Genomic DNA, 20745 nt, shown 5'->3' with positions numbered 1-20745 from the left:
CACTATCCAATACTGAAAAGTTGCTTGCTAATTTCATAGAATGCATTTTTTCCAATAATTTAGTTTATTTTGTGGAAATTCAGGTTGCAGGGAAATTTAAATTTGCAATGACTGAATGACAGAAAGTAGAGGTAGATAGAGAGGAAAATTAGCAACATTTGTCTCAAATGCCTGAACTGATTGAAGTAACAATCTAGTGGGACATGCAGAAATGAAAACAATAGAGAAAGTCACAACTGGGTAAAAAGGAACCGCTATTTTATTCTTGCTCTTTGACTTCAAATTTTAGTCTACTTTGCTACATTGGAAAAATTATTAAGTTCTTTACAAATTCTTATTTTAAAACAATTGCACCGTATCACACATAGAAATAAATATACAACAGACGCTATCATACAACTAATGTCATTTAAACAGCTGTACATTGATGGTGAACACTTCCAATCTTTAAGAAAAATACATTGATGAAAATGCCTATGTCACCTGACTTTAGTGACAAATAAATGGCAGAAAATATTTTCTTTGTCAATGTATGGAATCTTCTTGCATGGTTTGTGAATATTTGGATCTCAAAGGCAATTTTGTGTTGTAGACAGCAAGACAGAGATGGAGTTCTGCTCTAGGTGGCAATCCTGTGCCACTGCATACAGCAGCCAATACTCTTTAATCAAACTGAGTTGACAGATGTTAGGTGTAAATGTAGTCTTACCTCCTAACAGCACTGAGGTGTGTGCAGACCCTTCAAAGGCCTTGTGCACTGAGGTGATCTGCACCGGCCACCATTTATGATGGGGTAAATGTCCACTTTTCCACAAGATCTCTGAGATCATTCTCCTCTGTCCATTTACATTCTGCAATGTTGGCATTGCCAGCGGGAGGTTCTGTGGTTTGATACTTCAAGTTTTCCAAAGGCTAACGTTCTCCTGAATGCTCCTTTTTGAACTTCACTGAGAAATGCCCTATATTCAGACAGCATCTACAATTAGCACACCTTGCCCTTGGTGAAGGCCAAGCTCCAGTGACCTAAGATCCGCAGCTGCCAGAGGATCGCACAAAATAAGCTATCCAGCCCTTCCAGGATGACAGCAAACTCAACAAAAGAGTAGCACGACCTTTAGGAAAAGTCAGTCTCTCTGACAATTGGAACTGGTGGATTTTTGTACTCTATTGGTTTATAAATAAAATGGAAATCTTTTTTGTTTTCGCTCTTCAGCAGCGAGGCTTTGATACGGTGAGGAAGGGCCTCTTTGTCCAGCTGCAGCCACTGGCCATCGACATAAACAAAAAGCCTATAGATCTTGGGATGGGAGACTTCAAACTTTTCGGCACACTGCTGGCACAGCTGCTCAGTCGTGGTATCATTCCGTGAGGCAAGTGTCCTTGACTGAGCACCAATCTCCAGGAAGGAAATGGAGATGAAGTCCTGAAGAGAAACATGAGGATAGATCTTGCAGCTACCACAGTAACTTTAGGACCAAAAGAGGAAAAATCAAGCCCCAAATCTTAAGCTAAACAGAACTCCTAAGCACTCCGAAATATCCAGCCATTCTTCAATGCTCATGTTTGAGAGAGTGTCCTCCAAACTTCCTTTCATCAGGAATGAAACAGCAGATGTGCTGAGGAGGCTCATTTACTTGTACCCTGTTTCAGGGATTGAGAACTGTTGGGATGACTTTCCTCTTGCTGAACCTATGAGGAACAGAATCTAGAAAGCATTTAGCCAGGGAGGACTGTATCTGTGAAGTTAAAAAAATTCTCAGCAATTTCTATCTGAGTAGACTCAGATTTTCCAGAAAAAGTGAGAAAGCTACAGACTGTTAGACTGTTTAAATCCTACATATTTGCCAAATATGCGGACTCCAGGCTGCTTTTAAAGAGTATATCTGCAGATCAGTAAGGCAGCCAGTAGGGGGTGCAGGGCACATGGAATATGCCAAGAAGTTAGTTACCTCCACCAGAATGAACTTGCATATTTTCCATCATTCAGAGGGATGGAAAGCAACAAAGCATGGCATTTGCTTGCTGAACTATTGTTCTAAGTACTCACTATGAGCTACTGCCAGAGAAGCACTCAGAGACAGATGACTGATGGATGGGACACATCAAATATCCATGTGTTCTGGGAACATTAGGGACAGTTTTGACTGCAATATGTAAAGGATAACAAACATCATGCTTCTATGTGGCTATTTGGACCATGTCTCCCACTCAGAAGTCTTTCCCCTGGTTTTCACCTCAATGTTCGCAGTGTTGAGCTTTACACTGTGAAGTCTCTGAGGTGGCCTTTGCTGCCTCTCTGTGGGTACAAATTTGATCGCAGGCCATGGGGCTGACAGGGCAGTGTGGTCCTGTCTCCTATCCCACCACTGTTGGAGGATCGTAGCACCCAACCACCCATGCATGGGGATACCTTCACACAGTGAGCACTCACAGCTAACAAGCCTGCATATTATGCACTCTCCTCTTTAATAGTAATTTGAGTTGTTTTTTTCTTAAAATAATTATCATATTTAAAACGAGTAAATATGGACAGAGCCCATCCATCTGCCAGGCTGTTTCCCTACCAGTAACACAAGGTAGTACCTGCACTGATGAGCGAGAAGCCCGGGCCTTGTTCAGCGTCCTCCGCCGCTCCCAGCGGTAAATGGAGTCCTGCACCTCCACGCTCAGCTGCCGTGTGACAGTGATTTTGTCATAGTTCTTGATGTGCTCCAGGGCCCCATAGGTGGTGGTTAAATAATAGGAGCCTGCAAAAAGAAAAGGTCTTGCATGCACATCACACCTGCAGGGCGGTTCACTTCCATTTCCATCCTGCCTGTGCCCATTCAGAGGCAACTGTCCAACACCTGCACCGCCCATGCCTCACCTCAGGGAATGTGGGGCTTCTGGTGTTAGTGCAAGAGAAAGGAAACCTAATGACTACAGTGTTTTCCACCCTGTTCTGCTTCACAGCAATGTCAGCTGTCCAGACTGATGAGGTGGTAGATGCATTCCCCATAACACAAGGAAGTAGTGACAATCCCACTATGTTCTGTAGAAAAAGTACAAGCTTACATTTCCACCCTGACTTCAGATACCCTGCAGAAATGTTTAAAGCCCAGGTCCTCTGTGGGATCAGTTAAAAGAGGTCTTGGACTTACAAGGACAAGTCACCGTGTGCACAAACCCAGATGTTTGGATGAGACAAATGCCTGGACTCTTTAAAGTTAAGTGGGATAAATCTTAGTAAACCAGAGAAAGAGGGGATGAAACAGTAAAAGCCTGAAGTCAGGCCCAAAAGGAAGAGGCCTCAGGGAGCCGCTATTGCTCGTGTCACTCGTTGGCCCCACGTTGGCCCACCACCTCAGCCCCTCTGCAGCCTCCTGCTGCTTCTCCCCTCACCCTGGCTGTGGGGGAGCTGGGACAAAGTATCCAATAAGCTGGGTGGCAGTTATTAATGTTTTGTAATAACTGCAGCTGCCTCTGGATGGCGCTGGCACACCGCCCAACCAGTAGTCACTGCTCTCACAAAAACCCATTCAAAAGTAAATTTTTAATGTGGAAGCCAAACTGCAGTGATTTTATATATTAGTCTGACAGCTTTCTGCCTTCTGCTTTTCTTTTGTTTACTTTCATTTCTGTGCCCAAATCACTTTTTATCACTTAACATTGAAAGGCACAAACTGAGCTCAAGCATTTTAGCACTGTGCTTCACAATCTCTGAGCTTTTTTCACTGAGCTATTCTTTCTTTTTTCATCCCCTGTATCTGCATTTACTCTCAGCCTCTTTTCTGACGTGATTATTCAGCCAGTGTGATCTGGAACTTCCCTACCAATTTTTCCCTTCGGCTGCAGTATACATTTCACATAGGCTTTGCATCTTTGACTTGAAAGAACTTCCAGCAAGCTCTGCCTTTGATTTCCTGAGCTCCTCAATCCTGCTGACTTCAGTAACCAGCTTGGTAGCATGCCCTTTGGAAATGAAGAACCTGTGGGCAGTGCAGTTACCAAAAACAGCTCATTATGTCAGCTAAGTGCTATGCTTATGCCAACATTTTTTCTGCTAACAATTTTTTTTTCCAGCAGGAACATCAGTCTGTGCAAAAATCCTTCACTAATGCAATTTATTGCTACTGCTCCTTCTCTTTGCTCCCCTTTGCACTATGTATGTGTTCTTTAGCTACAGATTTAAGTTCCATTTAATACAAATCAAATTAGTCTGCCCTTGTTTATCCGGAACTCCTTTTTACTATTCAGTACTTACCAAAACAAATTCTAAAACAAAACTCTTTTTATCGATTTACTTAGTGAAAAATTATATGTAATTCTAATTAAGAGTGCATAATCCTGTCTGTAGTAACATTTGCTTCCCAGGCTGTACTTGAGAAGCAAAAGGCCCACAGATATTTACCCTTTTAATAGCAGAGCTCTTTATCCACAACCAAAACTGATATTTCTCTCTAAATTTACTTTCCTTTCTCTGCCTCACTGTGGTACTCAGCCAAAGCACACAGTCAAACGAGCCACCCTACTCACATACAAGATATGAGAATCATGTATAGCCCAAGGCATACAGTGCAGTGTAAGAACTATTCATTTTTCTCAGTGGAATAAATAAAAGTAAAGGAATGGATTGCAGAAGTTTAGTATTTGGCAAAGACCCTTTGACTTTCCAGCCTTACAGCCACAGAACACTAGATGTCCCTATTTAGGTTACTAATCCATCAGATCTCATTTGTGCTGGGCCCTTGCTTTTTTAGCTGGTGTCAAAGGTCACTGCACTGAAGTGTTTAACACTCATTTTAAAGCTTCAGATTTGGAAGGCTTGGCCAAAGCTCATCCATAAAATCTAGCCAAAGCCCTGCTGCCCTGTCTTCACAAACATTAAAGAGGGGTAAATAATGATTTACAAAGAGAATATCCAAGGAGCAAATACAGTACTCTACCTTCACCTAGCTGCAGAGCAGGGTCCATGAGCTCCATCATATACTCTACATTCAGAAGGACTTCAGTCAGGTTGCTGCGGGCCAACACATACATGAGCACAGGGAGGAAGTCATCTGCACCATAAGGCTTCCCTGAGCAAAGAGAAACAGAGAATGATCCCAATAAACTCACCAAAAAGGCACATCTCAATACAATAGTAACAGCTTATCAGGCAGCATGTCTTTGACTTTCGCTTAAGTTATCTCAAGAGTTAAAGATCAAAAGCACAAGCAAAGAAAAAATGATAAAAAAAGTAAGTCCTAAGAAACACTGTCTCAGATTCCCTTTTTTTTAACTCCTCGGCCCAACATCCCTTTTTTTAACTCTTCAGTCCAACATGTAGAGCGAGTCTAAGAGAATATATTCTCCTAACACACATATTCAAATTTTTCACAAGGCAAATCATTGCACTACGTGTTCTTAACTAAAAGTCTCCCAAGTTAGAAACTAAAAGGAAGCTTCTTTCCAGCCACGGTGTCTAGCTGGGAAAAAAAAATCCCTTCCACAATGTCTAGACTAGTTTTCAGTCTTGGTGCTCAACAAGTGCTACAGAAACAGATCCTCACGGGCTCAAGATTCCTTGTGCTTAAAATAACAAAGTCAAGAAAGTGACCTTATAAGTAACCAGTAAAAGCTCTGAGGACAAAAAAGCACACATATTAATCATTACAATTATGAATATCTACTACTTAAATTAGAACCCAAACAGAAGATTTACTACATAAACTGCAAAAAACATGATGACAAATTTCCTTATTTAAAAGATACTTTCATGCAAAGTGATGATGACGCTTTCATTTCCTATCAACATGTCACAAATTTATCATGGGCAACATGTAGTACCAAGTTTCTTAACAAGCCTGTTTTCCCAGCAGTCAGGGTCGATGATTGTTCTTAACCTAAACCCTACTTTCATTCTGAATGTTTTCCCTCAGACTGTGGGCAGTTTTCCTCATCTGAAGTGCTGGTTTCATCATTTTGGAACTCACTACGTGCGTCTCATTTGAGAACTGCTTGCCTTATTTCAAAGAATAAGAACTATCGTTGGTGTAGCTGCAGTGAAGTTATGCTCTGGCCATTTTTGGCCTCGAGTCCACATGCCCTTCCATGGTGGGGAATGAATTCCCGTTTCTCAAATGTTCCCACTGATTTATTTCAAATCTTTGCCATGAGTCAGCTTTCCTTTTTTGCCATTCATAGCTGATACAGATTCTCTACTGGCAAAGAAAGATATTCTTTTGAAGCCTCAAATAGACATGAGCTTAACCCCTGATAAAAAGAAAAAACAATAGCGTGGCTTTAAAATAAACAGTAATATATGTAGTGAACAGAAAGTTGATCCAGTTAAAACAAAGTGTTGGAAGATGAGAGATTCTCAGATCTGTAATTCAATCTATATCGAACAGAGACTGCACACGCCACATCACAATTTATTTAATGAAAGCTGGATTAACTCTTTCAGTTCTGTTTGCTCTATTATGGCTATTTTCAGTTAAACAACATGGCCCCAAGTCTTCATCTTAACTATAAAAGATCATTAATATCTAGAGGGACATTTTATTTCTCTGCTGTTGTTTCAGCTTGTGTATCTGAAAGCCTCAGCTCAGTGAAGGCTCCAATTTGCTACTGTCACATACTGATGCAATAGAAGCAGCTTAGTATTACAGCTATTTAGTATTGTGTAGCAAAACACTCAACTGAGACATGAAAGCATACTACAAAACTGCACTGAGAAAAGCCCTATTTTCCTTATGAGCTAACTAAATCAAATGCCAACAGATAATTCTGTATAGACATAGTGCTAAGAAAGATGAAATACTAAAGAAGATGCTTGGCTCTTTTTCTTTAAACCTTTTTCTTAGTGATGTAGCAGTTACTTATGAGTGGTGTGATCTTGTACTCCTGATTTCCTGAAAGCCAGGAGTGGATTTCACTGCAGTGCCCACAGCAGACTTTTATCTTCCCTAGCATTTCATCTCCATGACCAACCCATGTTGTGCCTACTACATCCAAAGAAGTTGCCGGTTCACAACATGAACTCCTATCTAGTAGGAAAAACAAACAAAAAAAACTTCTACCTTGTTGGTTTTGTTAGTTTGATTGTTTTTAAAGTCAGTGAAAGAGATCAACAAACATCCAACAGACTGCTTGCCCGTTGCTGAGCAGAAACAGCAATCTGGAATCTACCAACTTGGCATCCCCAGCAATCGACTTTTACTGTCAGCAGAAATGAAAGTTAGAGAACACTTTTCAAGAGTGTCTACAGAATCTCTCTATTTCTCTTTTGTTGGCTGAGAAAGGGTTTTATTTATAAGTAGGCACCAAGTCCATTATTTTCCACTGCCTTCTCACTTAAGGATGTCTGAATGCAGTAATAGAAAGAATAATGTTTCTTCGAATGTTGTATACTCATAAACTGCATAAATTACTAGACATTGTTTCAATCCACTTCTGTTTGTATGAAGCCTGATTCTTAAATATATTTGTCTGTAGCTAAAGTTGACATCAGCAGAAGCAGAGTAGCAGAGCTGCCATCCAGGATCTAATTCTGAATCCGTGTGTTGCCACAAACTTTTGGTGTTCCCATGGGCACAGGCTGTAGCTTGAACATGTCAGTAGGCAGACCCAGGACAGCCTGGAGATGCCCTGTATCTCAGCCCCTTCATGAGGATACAGGTTTTGTCAGCAGCTCGAATATGACAAGAAGCAGGAGGCACAAAGATACATGAAACAACTCTCATGAAGCAAGACACCCAAGCAATGGTTGCTGTTCAGTGTCCTGCAGCCCGCCTCTCCCCAGCACCAGGACAGCACTGTGGTGGCACTGCTGGCCCTAACACTGCTCACCCTGTGGCTGCAGCAGGGCTGCTCTCTGCAGGCTCCAATTCCAGTCTGACTCAGAGTCAAGCCTGCAGTTTTGCATGCCCAGCTCAGTCTGTGGTCTCACAGAGCAGTAGGTTTGCAGGTGACAGAGTTAAATCTAGCTCTGACCCTGCCACTGGTCTCAGTAGCATTGGGACTGAGCTTGTTTGTTCAAGGTGGTGTTGTCCTACTCCAGATAGGACTTGCTTGGGTTTTTTTCCCATCTTTCCTGCAGGATCAGGGAACATTTATTTCATTAATACCTATAAGAAGCTTAAAATAAGCCTTCTCTTCTGCCACAAACCCATCCTATTATGTTTATATCAAAGCAAATACCACTTCAGCTCCTGGCTGGATGCAGTGCTTGAATGGAATGGATATTAATTAAATACCCAATTTAAAGCAACTGGAATTTTGCCCAAGCCTCCATAAGGAAATTGCAGCCTGTTTTAGCACATTCATGTATTTCTTCTCCCCCTGGTTATTCTGACAACCAGCACTCAGCGATGATGCTCCTCATCTTGTTCTAGTAGTTTACAACCACTGGAATGATGTCTAGCTGTTCAAGAAATATGAATTTTAGTCTCCATTTATAGCTGAGAAACCTGAGGCACAGAAATGTTAACTGGGATTTCTTTAATATCATTAAAAAAAGTGACCATCCTTCTACTCACTGGCATTTTGATGTATCTTGTCCATCATATACTACTTCAGCAAGGTTTGATTTACAGTCCAGTTAATTGAGTTAATACATGTGGACTGCATGAATCCATTTCATGCAAAAACATGTTTTACAGATCAAATAAATTACTTTTCCTTGAAAAACTTGAATGTACTCTTAATTCAAATGCGGGAATTGCACTAGCCAGAAGAAAGAAGTAATCTTTAGTCTACCAGCCTTCATTAGTAGTAAATTAAATAGAAATATCCTCTTTCTAAGAATAACAAAGTGATGCTTTTACGTATAACTTTATATTCCTTTTGAGAAGTGAGATCTGATAATGAATAGTGGGATGCAGTTTTAACAGCTTCTAGCATTGGTGCAACACTGACTGAGGCCAGTTCAGCTATCCTACTGAAAACACACACACTGCTGTCCATGTCTTTGTCAGCTTTGTCAACATATGGGAGCACATCAGGGCAACCAATATCCAGTTGCTCAGTTCCACAGAGGATGGTAAATATCATCCCAAAATCTAGGGAACAGAAAGATTTCAGTGGAATATATATTTATCCTATCTATTCTTCCAAAAGAAGCATATCTATTAACCATTCAAAACTATGCAAATAGAAATTACTAAATCAGATGTTTTGGGGCCAGTCACCTTGCCAACACCATTCATAGTATGGAGCAGTTTTAGAACTTACAATCCCACTCAGTGCAATTCGAAGATACTCTACCAATGAAACTTCCTAATCTGAAGTAGTCCAAAATTTTTTAAAATGTTGCAGAAAGAAAATTGTTCCTCTGCTCATTCTCCTTGAACCTCTTCATAAAGTAGCCTCCCCACCTTTCAAGCTTCCAACTCATGTTTAGAGCATTCCCATGTTTGGTCTTCTCTGCTCACACACTGACCAAACTTGGATTGTCTGTCTCACCTAGTATTTCTTCATAAACTGATGTCTGTTTTGTTTTTCCATCAATTCTCTTCTGCAAAGCAGCAGCTCCCAGGTATCACAGGCGAGGAGCTCCACTTACACTGCTGCCAGTATCCACTGCATATATTGCAAATTTGCATCTCTTTGTGACTCCACAAGTGTCACTTGTGTGTTTGATACAGCAAAAAGTAGAGATTTCTACCATTCAAAACACCTATGACATTTTGCCTGAGAAAAGTTATTTCTGGAAGATAAACAAGAAGCACCTCTTTCTGCAAATGATTATAGTGCTTCTATATAGACGACATATGCACCCAGCTCTGCCTGTGGTTACTAGACAAAGCCTTTGGGATGTTGGAGCAGTCAGATTGTCGAAAGCTTACAGCACCCTCTGAGTCCCACCTCTTAATTCTTCTAGCACACACAGCAAGAAATGCTAGCCAATCTGCAAAAGGATTCCAAACGCTCTTTCTATTATTTTAAAGTATGTTATTCTATCTAATTACTCCTAGTAATTTTAGCAGGAAGGTTACATATCTTTAAGTTGTAGTTGCATTTTGAAAACATATGCTGCTATTATTTAAATTTTCCCAGAACTTGGAAAAGCTTTGTGAGACACTGCAGTACTATCATAATTGTCCCTTCTGGGAGGATTCATTAATAATATCACTGCCTACACTATATACATGAGCACCTGAACACTACCCCTGAACTCCTTTTATAGCCAGTGATGAACTACTCAATATCATCATCTCACCTCACATCATGAATCATCTCACCCTAAAGCAGACTCCTACCTCTTACCAGATGAATCAACTGAACTCCACCTCCTAAGTCTCTGTGGTTTATAATGAGAAGCTGTATGTGATACCCATCTGTCCACCTACAGCCAGATATAGCTGGAGATGAGTCCTGCTCCGACATACATCTAAACCTTGCGGTTGTGCTCAGAAGTCTGTTAGAAGAAAGGTATACCGACAATGACTGTGAACCTGCCTTCTCGATTCCTGGTGATGAATCAGATCCATAAGTAGATTGCTTTCAACTTGAAGGAGAGATGCTGCATTGTGCCAGCTGACAGTTTGACCCATTCAGTTCATAGTCTATGTATCTAACATAAATTATCACAGCCACTTTATCAGACATATTTTGTTATGTTATCTAAATTGCATTCTTCTAACTCTAACAACCAAGCCAGCAAATTCCTCTTTTCTCAAAACAATGGGATCAACATGGAGCCAATCAAGGCTGACTTCAAGGTTTCACAATTCTTGCAATGGTACAAAGATGGGTACTGCCATAGGTACACATAGTTCTGACTATCCTCAGCTTTAAAGAAAACTTGGTACCAACTGGATACCTCAACTAATGTACATGGATCCCAATATGTTAAAAGTCTTGTGTCTGAAAAAAAAAAGCGTTTGATTAGATTGTATTCGTGCTTTTTTTTTTTTTTGTAGATATGAACCCATATTTTCAGGTCAGCTTGTTCTGCAGTCAGCCTAAAGTGGATAAAGACCTGACCTGAACTTGCAAATTAAACAAGACAACATACGTACTTACAGCGTTACTGAACAGATAATTTTTCTGACAGAGGTTCTGTAGCAGAGGGAAAGATTAGTTTTGCGTTCTGCGTGTGCTGACCTTGGAAGAGGAGAGATTTCACCAATTCAGCAGTGAGTAAAAGGAGCTAAAAGAAGAACAGGCAATTGCACAGGAAACAGAATGTGGCCTCTACTCTTCCGGTGCAAAGAGCAATACACTGTCCTGGGGCTGCTGAAAGCAAAAGGTGCCCTGTTCTGCTTCTGAAGCAGTCAGAGGAAAGAACTACATGCTGAAATCTGGCCTGAGCAACCCGCAGCACACTCTTCTGCGCAGCAACAACTGGGAATCTTTCATCAGAAAAAAAATTTCAGTTTGCTAAGTATTTGTCTTTGCCACGTGGAAAACTGAAGTAATGCTTGTGATCTAGGGTGTTTGACATGTTTTACTTCTAACTGTGTTCTACAGGATGTCTCACTGTATTTGTCTCTGAGTGCTGTGTCTGGTATGACTTAGACCATAGCATTCCTCCTCTTCTGGAATCTAAATTTACAGGAGTACATATCCCCAATGCCAGGCCAGTTTCCTTCTAACTGCATGCTGATGTGCAATAATGGTCACATATGTTGGGTAGGGAATTGGCTGAACAGGGGAGAATTTGGCTTCTGAACCGCATCCTACTCACAGTAGTATTTGACATAAGAAAACAGCTGAGATGCCCAAAATGAAGTGCTTTGGGTAGAACAGCAAATCACAATGAAAATTACCTGATTTCTTGAATGCCAAATATTTTGAACTTTTAGGGTTTTTAATGGGTCCACTGGCCCATAATTTCTTCCGCATAAGGTGACACAACAGTATTTCCTGCAACAGGGAAATTCCAACTCTGAGCTAGCTGAGGTGTGACAAAATATACCACCAGCATCAGAAGGCCACCATTAATCCACTGGGTAGGTTTTAATGTGGCATTTGAATCTTAGAACTCCATCACATATTCTTTTAAACTTAAAGTAACACAGCTGTTTTAATAGTTGCTGCAAATTCCCCTATGGGTGTCCAAATCTTCTCACAGGATGGGAAGGCAGTCAGAGATCCTGTCCACTCTGCAGCATAGGCTCAGCCCTGCTGTGGCTTCATGCTCTGCTGCTCATGTGTCTAGATGGGTTGTTGAATTCTGCTGCATACTATTCAAGCAAGGTCACTGAGATGAGGCTCAAAAGAGACACAGCTCCTGTGTGAATGCCTCATGGTTGTTGGCAGTGGAAAATAAAGCAGAGCAGTTAGAAACATCTTTGGAGACTCTAACTTCTTGAACAACTGCAGATCATTACATATAAGCACATGGCTAGTCTCCAAGTGTGTGCACAGCTTGTAATCCACTCCCCAGAATACAAAGAAAGTTCCTAAATTGACAAGGCAAGCTCCTAGAGGATGGGGTTTACTGGTCTATCTGCAAAAATGCATCCTGCCTGCAGGATAAGGGCTTAACATGTGCATTTAGTGGTTGGCCTCAAGTCTAAGTACAGGCTTCCTCTCACCAGAGAAGCCTAGCAGTGGCTCTTGAAATTTACTGGAGCATCAGGAATTCGTAACACACAGCACCACTACTCTACTTCTCCTGCTCAATTTAGGCAAAACTTTGTCAGAGCCAAATCAAGAGACATTTCTCAAACATTCATTTCTAGAGTTTGCCAGTAAAGTGCTACAAGCTGAAACTTTGGAGTTATGGAGCTTGAAATTAACCAGGAAACATATTGTACCTGTTATTAGTGCGGAAAATTTCACAGAACCTAATCAGCCCAATCTGAACACAGCCTATGGAGAGCTGTTGGCAAACACACTGACCATTATAGCTACCTCCACTCTATTATCACACTGACTGTAACATAAACCCTGCTCCTGTGAAAGACCAGTGAGGAGTATCATCATGTTAGGAGTGTCATACCTGGGTTTCCCTGAGACATGGAGTCATAGATGAGTTTGCAGGACTTCAGCAAGATGCCAATTTTCTTTTCTGGGGAGTAAGCCTTGTGCATGGTTGTAAACTTGTGAAGGATCTTGTCCAACACAACAGTTTCAGGTACACTGGTTGTGACACCTAGGTCAGTGGTAGTTGTGTTTTGTATCACAAGCTGGTTCTCTTTTAGCTGCTGTAAAGATCCATCTTTGTTGTGGATTTCTTTTAAGTGAGAATTGATGGCTTCTTTTAAAGGTTTCAGGACACATTTGTACAAAGCCGACTCAGCAATCATATCTGCATGGAGAAGGGAAAATGCAAAAATCCATCGTAAATAATCAACACTGGAGTTGAGGTGCCAGTAAGACTCCTAAAAAAACCATGGTTATTCATGCACTGCTGTATAGCTTTGAGCAGGAAACAGAACTTACATTTCAGAAAGTAAATATTTTATTACCAGTAGTCACCAGAAGTCCTGGAAAGGCTCAAGGCCAGAGTGAAAGACACTGACATTTGGTCAGAAGTCTCACCCTTCCTGCTCAAGTTACTCTAATTTACTGATATTTAAGTCAACTCTTATGCCACCTGTAGAAGAGGAAGTTGTGTGGACTGAACGTTTGCTTAATACTCAGCAGGAGAGAAAAGGAAGCAGGAGAGACTGTGAGAAAGTGCCTTTTGTCTGTTGTCCAGACCCTAGAAACCAGTGGTAGGGCTAGCAGGAGTGCATGGATCATTTGTCACCCCTGCACTGTGGCAAACAGGTCACTGCTAAAAAAGTCCATCTGCTCAGCCAGAGAGGAATGAAGCAGAAGGCATACAAAGTGTAACTATTTTAAGGATTCCAGTAAATCAGCCTGAGGCAGGAGGGATTTGAATGGTAAGTCTTGTGTGGTGGAGATCTCTGTCCTCTGCAGGAGCAGACAGACGCCTCCTAGGCTGGCAGAGCTGCACTGTCCTGATAAGGAACTGCAGATGAGCAGTGCAGGATCTAATGAAGCATGTCTGTGTGAAGGTGGGGTAATCCTTGCACTCACACAGCTCTGCCAAGCACAAAAAGGACACTTGTTTCTGATTCCTTTCCACCTTCCTTAAACAAGATTAATGACAGACTTCCCTGTGCTGAAAATCCCTCTGTCTCCAAGAAAGGGGTTACTAGGGTAAATATCGTAGGTCTTAGATGAGATGCGTGAGAAGTGAAACAGTAGCTCTTCTCTCTGAGGTATGTCAGAGGCTGGCACAGGTTCACTCTGCCAAGGGGGCTGCAGGGCCACCTGAAGCCTTTGCTGGGTGAGAAGGAAGCCAGCAGGGAATGCTGAGACGAGCAGCTGATCACCTCTGGGTCCCAACATGTAATGGAGCAGCACCCTGGTCCACGAGACATGGCGGTTGGCCATGTTCTGAGCTGGGGGCCTTCCAGCTCCCAGTTTGCTCTGGGCCAGCTTAGGAAGCTCATAAATAGCTCGGCATTGGTTCTCAGATCCTCAGTAAACAGTTTTAAGTCAAAAGAGTGTGAGAGTATGTGCATGAATGCTTTTTCTGGCTGTACAGGAGGATCGAGATCCTGCAGCCTTTTGTATGCTCCCACATGGACGTATGTTAAACTTAGGCCAGTCCATACTTTTAAGCAAGAAGGGAATTGGCACATTATTCCTCACAGCACATTGAAGAAACACCCTCAAATGGCTGAAAGGATTATTTTTTCCTCCCCAAAGTCAATTAATTTATTTAGCACAGAGACATGAATGCTGCATTTTTGGGGCCAGCAGATGTCTTGGAAGAGGCAGCTCTTCCCTGCCTCGAGGCTGAGTTGTGCAGTCCTGGATCAAGTGATTCCTCTAGCCTGCCACTCCAAATGGTTGCAGTCTGTCCCTCCTTGTGGGATAGCAACTGGCCCTCTATCTGTACACCATGAGCAAGGAGCTCTCCATCCTCACCACAGAGCCTGGGGAAGGGGGCCACGGGAATGGGCCTGTGCAAGGGCTTGTCTTGCAGAGCACAGCTTTTGGTGCATGTGTCCATACCTATATATATGTGTGCATAATTTTATGCATGTATATCCACATACACGTATATGTCTCCCTTACACAAACATGCATCTCTTCTACTTAAACTCATTCTCTCAAAACATTCAGAATAAATTTTTCCCCCTCATTGGAATCCTAGTTTTTAGAGCTGCTTCTCCAAATGCTGGAACAGCACAGCAGATTTCAATTCAACCCCCTCAGATTTATAATTTCTGTAAAGCAGAACCTGTGTCCACATGATCTCATTTCCCTCCTTGCCTTCCCAAATCTTGCCCAAGAACTAGTAAATTACAAATACATACCTAATTGCTCGTCAGTGTAGGCAGCTGGATCTATCAGAGATTTCAGCTCGGTGCTCTGCACTAGGTAACTCTTCAGCTGCGTCATCATCATTCGGATTTCTTGTAACATCTCTGTGCTGGAGCTCTGCTTTGCCATCATCTCCAGACTGTACACTCTGTAGTCTTGCACCAGGTTGCCAAAGTATGAGTCCTTATCCTGTGCCAGCTCCACTATCTTTTTCTGCAGCTTTCTATCATTAGACAAAAAGACTGTGAAGACGTTGGACAGGCTGACAAAGGACAGCCTGTTCTTGGCCTTGCCCAAGATCATGGAGCGTGTCTTTTTAGTAGATGAAGTAGCCAGCATCTCCAGGTCATCCTCGGTGCTGCTGGTGGAGTAGGAGTCTGGTTCAGATGCTGATGTCTGGGCTGCAGCACTGCCTCCCAGGCCTTCCAGGGACAAGTGCGAGCCCTTCAGTTCAGCTGAGTTCACAGACTTGCGGCCACATCCTTGCTCGGTCTCAGCATTGGTGCCAGTGGCAGCGCCTGCTGCTGATGCTGAGCAGTCCGTGCCTTGAGCCTGAGCTGTGACTGCAGGCTGCTCCACCACCGTTCTGTGATTTGACTGGCAGGAGCTGAGGACCTGCGGTGCCTGGGAAAGCCTCTTCCTTCTGGGCGGTGGGATAGGAGGCAACTTTCCTTTCTCAGTGGCATCACTTTGTACCTCAGGCATGGACTCCTTCTCTGCAGGTTCGGGCTTTGCCTCCTGAAACTGCGACACGGCCTGCTCAGGAACCTCTCCAGGCATTTCTGCAGCCTTCCTGCACAGCCTTTCACCTTCTCTCTGTGTGTCCAGCTCTTGTTTTTCTTCAGTCTGTTCCCCTTTTGGTGTTTCACAACTTGCAGGCTTACCCGTGCAACTCTCCTCTGCGGCCCTCTCAGATGGCCGCCTCCGCGGGGGCACAGCAGGCTGGGGGCCCTTCTTGAGGCTGCCGGCTAATGGCTCCTTGTCAGAGCAGCTTTGCTTCCCTTCCTCACCGTCACCGCCCACGGTTTTCATTTCCTTGATGCTCTTGCCCAGTGGCTGAAGAAGCTGTGTTTCTTCACAGGCCGTCATGGGTTCCCATGGGAGCTTCAGGGAAGACTTCTGCCCATGAGAGTGTGGAGGGGGTGGTGGGGGGCGGCGGGGTGACGTGGTGGTGGCAGGAGGCAGGCTGGAGCATACAGCATGGCCCTTGGGAGGAGGTGAGTCTGGATGAAAAGGATTACTGCACTCTTCTATAAAAATAGGATTCACGAACCACAGCCTGTCATTTCCTATTGACAGCTCAATTTCACATGAGCAGTGGTTTGCGCTACTTGCAACACACTGGGTAGATCTCAAACCGTCTGCCTGGGCCGTGCTGAGGGCAGAGTCTGTTGCAGGGTGGGATAACGCCTCTGTGCTCATTCTGTGGTTTAAAGAGGAATCCCAAAAGTCTACCAAAAATCAAAAAAAGAGAGAGAAGGAAAAGAAAAATGAAAAAAACTCCTGTAGAAAAAATTAACTGCTAACTGTAGGCGGAAGTCCTACATTTGTTAAAAGAAATAGTACACTTCATTCACACCTCTGCACAAAACAGTGTGAAAAAAGAGTTGATACTTCATGCATGTGAGATATTTCAAACCAGGGGAGGATATCAGAAGGGTCACCACAGGAATTATTCTTGGCAATTTTTGGACACTCTTCTAGTGAGAGCTATTCATGCTGTCCTAAGTGAGCAGAAAGGTACAGCAGTAAATATGCCTATTTGAGCAAAAGAGTCTATGGTTTGCTTAGTGATCACTGCCCAAATTGCAGAGACAGGTGGTGGGTGAAGGCTGCAGGCAGGTGCAGTTTCCCTCTTGCAAGTTGCAGGAAGCTGTGGGGCTGGGACCTGCAGCCTGGATACACATCTGTTGGAAGCACCAGGAGCATCAGCTGAAGTTCCACAGTATGCTCATGTAGCAGATCCTGGTCTGCATAGAGCTCTGATCCCACTTTACACTACAACCAGACCAGAAATATATGACTTTGCTATATCATTTAATATTACTTTGACTGATAACATTTATCTTGAACTTCTACAACTCAGATAATCATTGTCCACAGCCATGCCCAGTCCCTGTTTTGCACCTTGCTTCAAGACTGTCCACCTGCATGTGTAAGAGAAGAAAGATAGTGCAAAAGACTGCATATGTATGAGGGCTTTATACTGAAGGACTACAGAATAGTATGTTGGTACCACCAGCTGTGACTGGGAAAGGAAGATGATTCAGATGCCAGATGTCATTTCCATACATTACAAACCTCTTATTAGAATTTGTTTTTCAATAAATTGTTTTAAAACATTTTGAAGTGTTTTTATGTCTTCTGAACAGTTTCAGTACATATTTAAGCTGGTCTGATTGCATTTAATCATTCCTTGAGCTGCTGATTCAGGATCCTTTCCTGGAAGCATCTGGAAACAGAGGATCCTGCAAACTGTGTTTTCTGACCATCTAAAAGGGGAAAACTTCTGAGGGTATTCCCTGGATGAAAACATGGGGAAAATGTGAAATCCTGGAAACACAGAGATGCAGATAACTAAAGTACTCTGGCATGCCTGGTGTCAAGCCTGAAGCTTTGTAAGAGTTAGATACCAGCTCTTCCCTTCCATTTTTATCCAGCTGAAATTGTTGAGTTATCCCTTCTTAGCCTAGGCTGGTATCCATGGTTAATTCAAATTTAAGAACACTTCACCATGTTTTCTTTGGAAGGCTGAGCTTTTCATTTCCTACAGTGAGAGGTAGGAGAGAAAAGAAACTGAAAATGAAATGTTACCAGGAACAGCAGCTCTTAGGAAGAGACATACAGATGCAATACCAGCATGCTGCCAAGCCCCTCACATCTGAGACTGTCTGGGTCACGATTTTCTTTAAATGCCCTAAGTCCTCTGTGTATCAGCAAATACAGAGCAGTGGAAGTCAGTATATAATGCTGCAGAATCTCCTGGGCTGAGAAAATGGTGAGTAAGCCAATCCACAAAAGGGAAGTTGGTTATTTTTCTCAGTAGAGGCCAAGGATAAAATGCTGTGAAGCAAATGTAATGCTCCACTCAGCCTGAGAGGGTCCAAATGAGGCCGTGGTGCTCTTACCAAGGGCTACACAGCTGCTTCACAGAGGTGCTCCCTAGCCAGGCCACGCTGTGGGCATTCTGATACTTCTGTTGCTGTCCTGGTTCTTCCCTTAGCTTACACTCAGGAGGGCCAATTAAGAAGTTATTTGAAGACTTTGGCACTTCTATGAAGATACACGTTTTCTGTGCACTGCAATCATGTTAATTCTCCTGGTAAAACACTTTCTGTACCAGAGAAGTCAAGGCTGGAGGACCTGCAATATATGTTGCAACCAGATCCTTTGTGGAACAATCCGGCTTGCAGGTAAACATCTTATTTTCACTTCTCAACCTCCCACTGTTCCCCCATCAATTTGAAATAAATAAAAATCACTATATTAGAATTTCAAGCAATGCTGAGTTTCCTTTGGGAGAGTCACACTGGGAAGCATGTACTGTTTCATTGTATGAAATTTTCTTCCAGTAAACAGCACCATTCTTTTTTCCATTCTCTGTCCTCACCAAGGCAGCATGACATCCCAAAAAACTACCATCATTTCCCAGGAAATCTCTACATAACATTTCTTCTCACTTGTCAGAATCTTCTCTGGCATGCACTGCCCTATGGCTGACAAACGTGCAGCCATCACCACTTTTATGACCACCAGTGTACACGAGAGAAGAGGACTACAACCAACACTGCTTCAGTGCTTGTGCTTCAGTTAATCTTTTCTTTCAGAAGTGCTGGAGATTGTTGCCAGAAACATGACCTTCTCTGTTGGCTCAGATTACAGAGAAGGGTTGGAGAATCATGATGTGCTTCGTGTTTTAATCCAAAAGTTTACATTTGCTATAACCATAAAATCAGTAATAAGTTTGCAGCATGTTATTTCAAATTGCTGGTTGAACACCCATATTTAAGAATTGGAACATACTCAAAATAGAGGATGCTGATGGTGTTAGAGGCAAATCTGCTTGGCCAAATTCAACGAAGCTGGCTGAACTGAAACCAGAGGGGTTTACCCATCCGTTCTGGGAGTTCTAATGCAGAAGATTCTAAAATAGATCCCAAAAGCCCCAAGGTGTTCTTTTGAGTATCTCTGAGTGAGCTAACTCTTCTGCTTCCAGCATTGCTTCATTGTTCTCAACAGCTGAGTGAAAACTGAAAATCAAAGGAACATAAGAGACACTTTTTGACTGTAACAGCCATCTCAACTGGAGTGCAGTTAATGGGAAGAAATAGGAAAGAGAGCTTTTAGTTAACAGAACTGCATTTCCCAACTCCATAGCTGCACACTTCTGATCTAAAATTTGCTCATTTGGTGCTGTCTCTAAAAATAATAGTCTGTATCGTGTTAACGTGAGGCAGGAGAACATGCTGGGATGCTACACACTTCTCTACCAACTAGAAAATCAGTGATAGGAAGCAGAAATACCAAAATACAAAAATACTGCATTTCCATCAGCACTGTCCAAAGGGGAAATTGTAAAGGTGTTTTCCTCTTTTTGTATACCCCTGATGTCAACTACTTAAAGTGTGTGTAGGCTATCCTAAGAGGCTGTGCACCTGTTCCAGCTGCTGAAATTCATAAATTCATGCCCTAACTTATGCACTGGGAGTGTCAGTCTCATGCCCTGCATAGAAGCCCAAGTGATGCGGACTTTTTTCCTCAGTGTGCTTCCGTAAAGACAACAAATGTCTTCCCACTCATATTCAGGCTTCCCCACCTGTTCTGAAGACAACAGCTTATCTATTCACCCTTGCATTGTGTCTGTGGGAGGCATTGTAGTTGTCACGAGCCTCAGAGAAACCCGGGCAGCTTTGAGGGACTTACCTGTCCCCAAACTAGAGATAATTTCAAGATCTTGAAAGCTACGGGCTTCTAATATTGCTTGTGGTAGCTTCAGGGTGAAGGGTAGCAAATCCCTGTAAAAAAAGAAACATAGCAAAAAACTAGTAGAAGAATAAATCCCTCAGTTTCTAGGAACTCCAGATTTCACCATTGCTTTAATGATAGAATTGGCTCACAATTTCAGTCCCATTCTGAAAGGTACTGAATGTCACCAGAACCCAGCAAGGAATCATGTGCACTGTGCCAACCCGGGCTGCTCTGAGTGCAGAAGCAATCACCAGCTCCTGCAGTGATGCTATGTGCCCCACCGCTGGGGCTTCCTCCTCTGAAAATAGCAGTAATGTCATGTCAGGGGACACCACAGGGTTAATAATAACTTCCCATACAAATAGATGCAGTTTCTCAGAGGATGGTAGCTGACTTTCATTAAAACACACCTTGGGTCTGAGACAATTTAGTGGAGCTTTCAGGCTGGCAGTGAACTGCTTAGATTTGTCTCTTGCCCGGTGACAATTTGCTAAACCTCTTCCTACCTCAATTAAAAAA

The 20745-nt window shown here is 42.7% G+C and overlaps 1 protein-coding gene across 3 annotated transcripts in view; it reads right to left on the bottom strand.

Moving 5' to 3' along the window:
* Positions 1-241: 241 nt before the first annotated feature.
* RIN3 (Ras and Rab interactor 3) overlaps positions 242-20745 on the bottom strand; it is a 56088-nt gene continuing 35584 nt past the window's right edge. For 2 of the 3 annotated variants that reach the window (XM_010711845.3, XM_019615841.2), the window contains exons 5-10: positions 20182-20273; positions 15252-16709; positions 12914-13222; positions 4926-5057; positions 2584-2747; positions 242-1423 (exon numbers count right to left, since the gene is read on the bottom strand). In XM_010711845.3, coding sequence (XP_010710147.1) covers positions 1115-1423; positions 2584-2747; positions 4926-5057; positions 12914-13222; positions 15252-16709; positions 20182-20273 — 2464 coding nt within the window. In that variant the 3' untranslated portion in view covers positions 242-1114. The other variant, XM_010711846.3, reaches the window with a different exon arrangement.

This window comes from Meleagris gallopavo, chromosome 5 (genome assembly GCF_000146605.3).
Source record: "Meleagris gallopavo isolate NT-WF06-2002-E0010 breed Aviagen turkey brand Nicholas breeding stock chromosome 5, Turkey_5.1, whole genome shotgun sequence".
In the NCBI taxonomy this organism is placed as follows: domain Eukaryota; kingdom Metazoa; phylum Chordata; class Aves; order Galliformes; family Phasianidae; genus Meleagris; species Meleagris gallopavo.
This window is presented reverse-complemented; position numbering and strand designations above follow the sequence as displayed.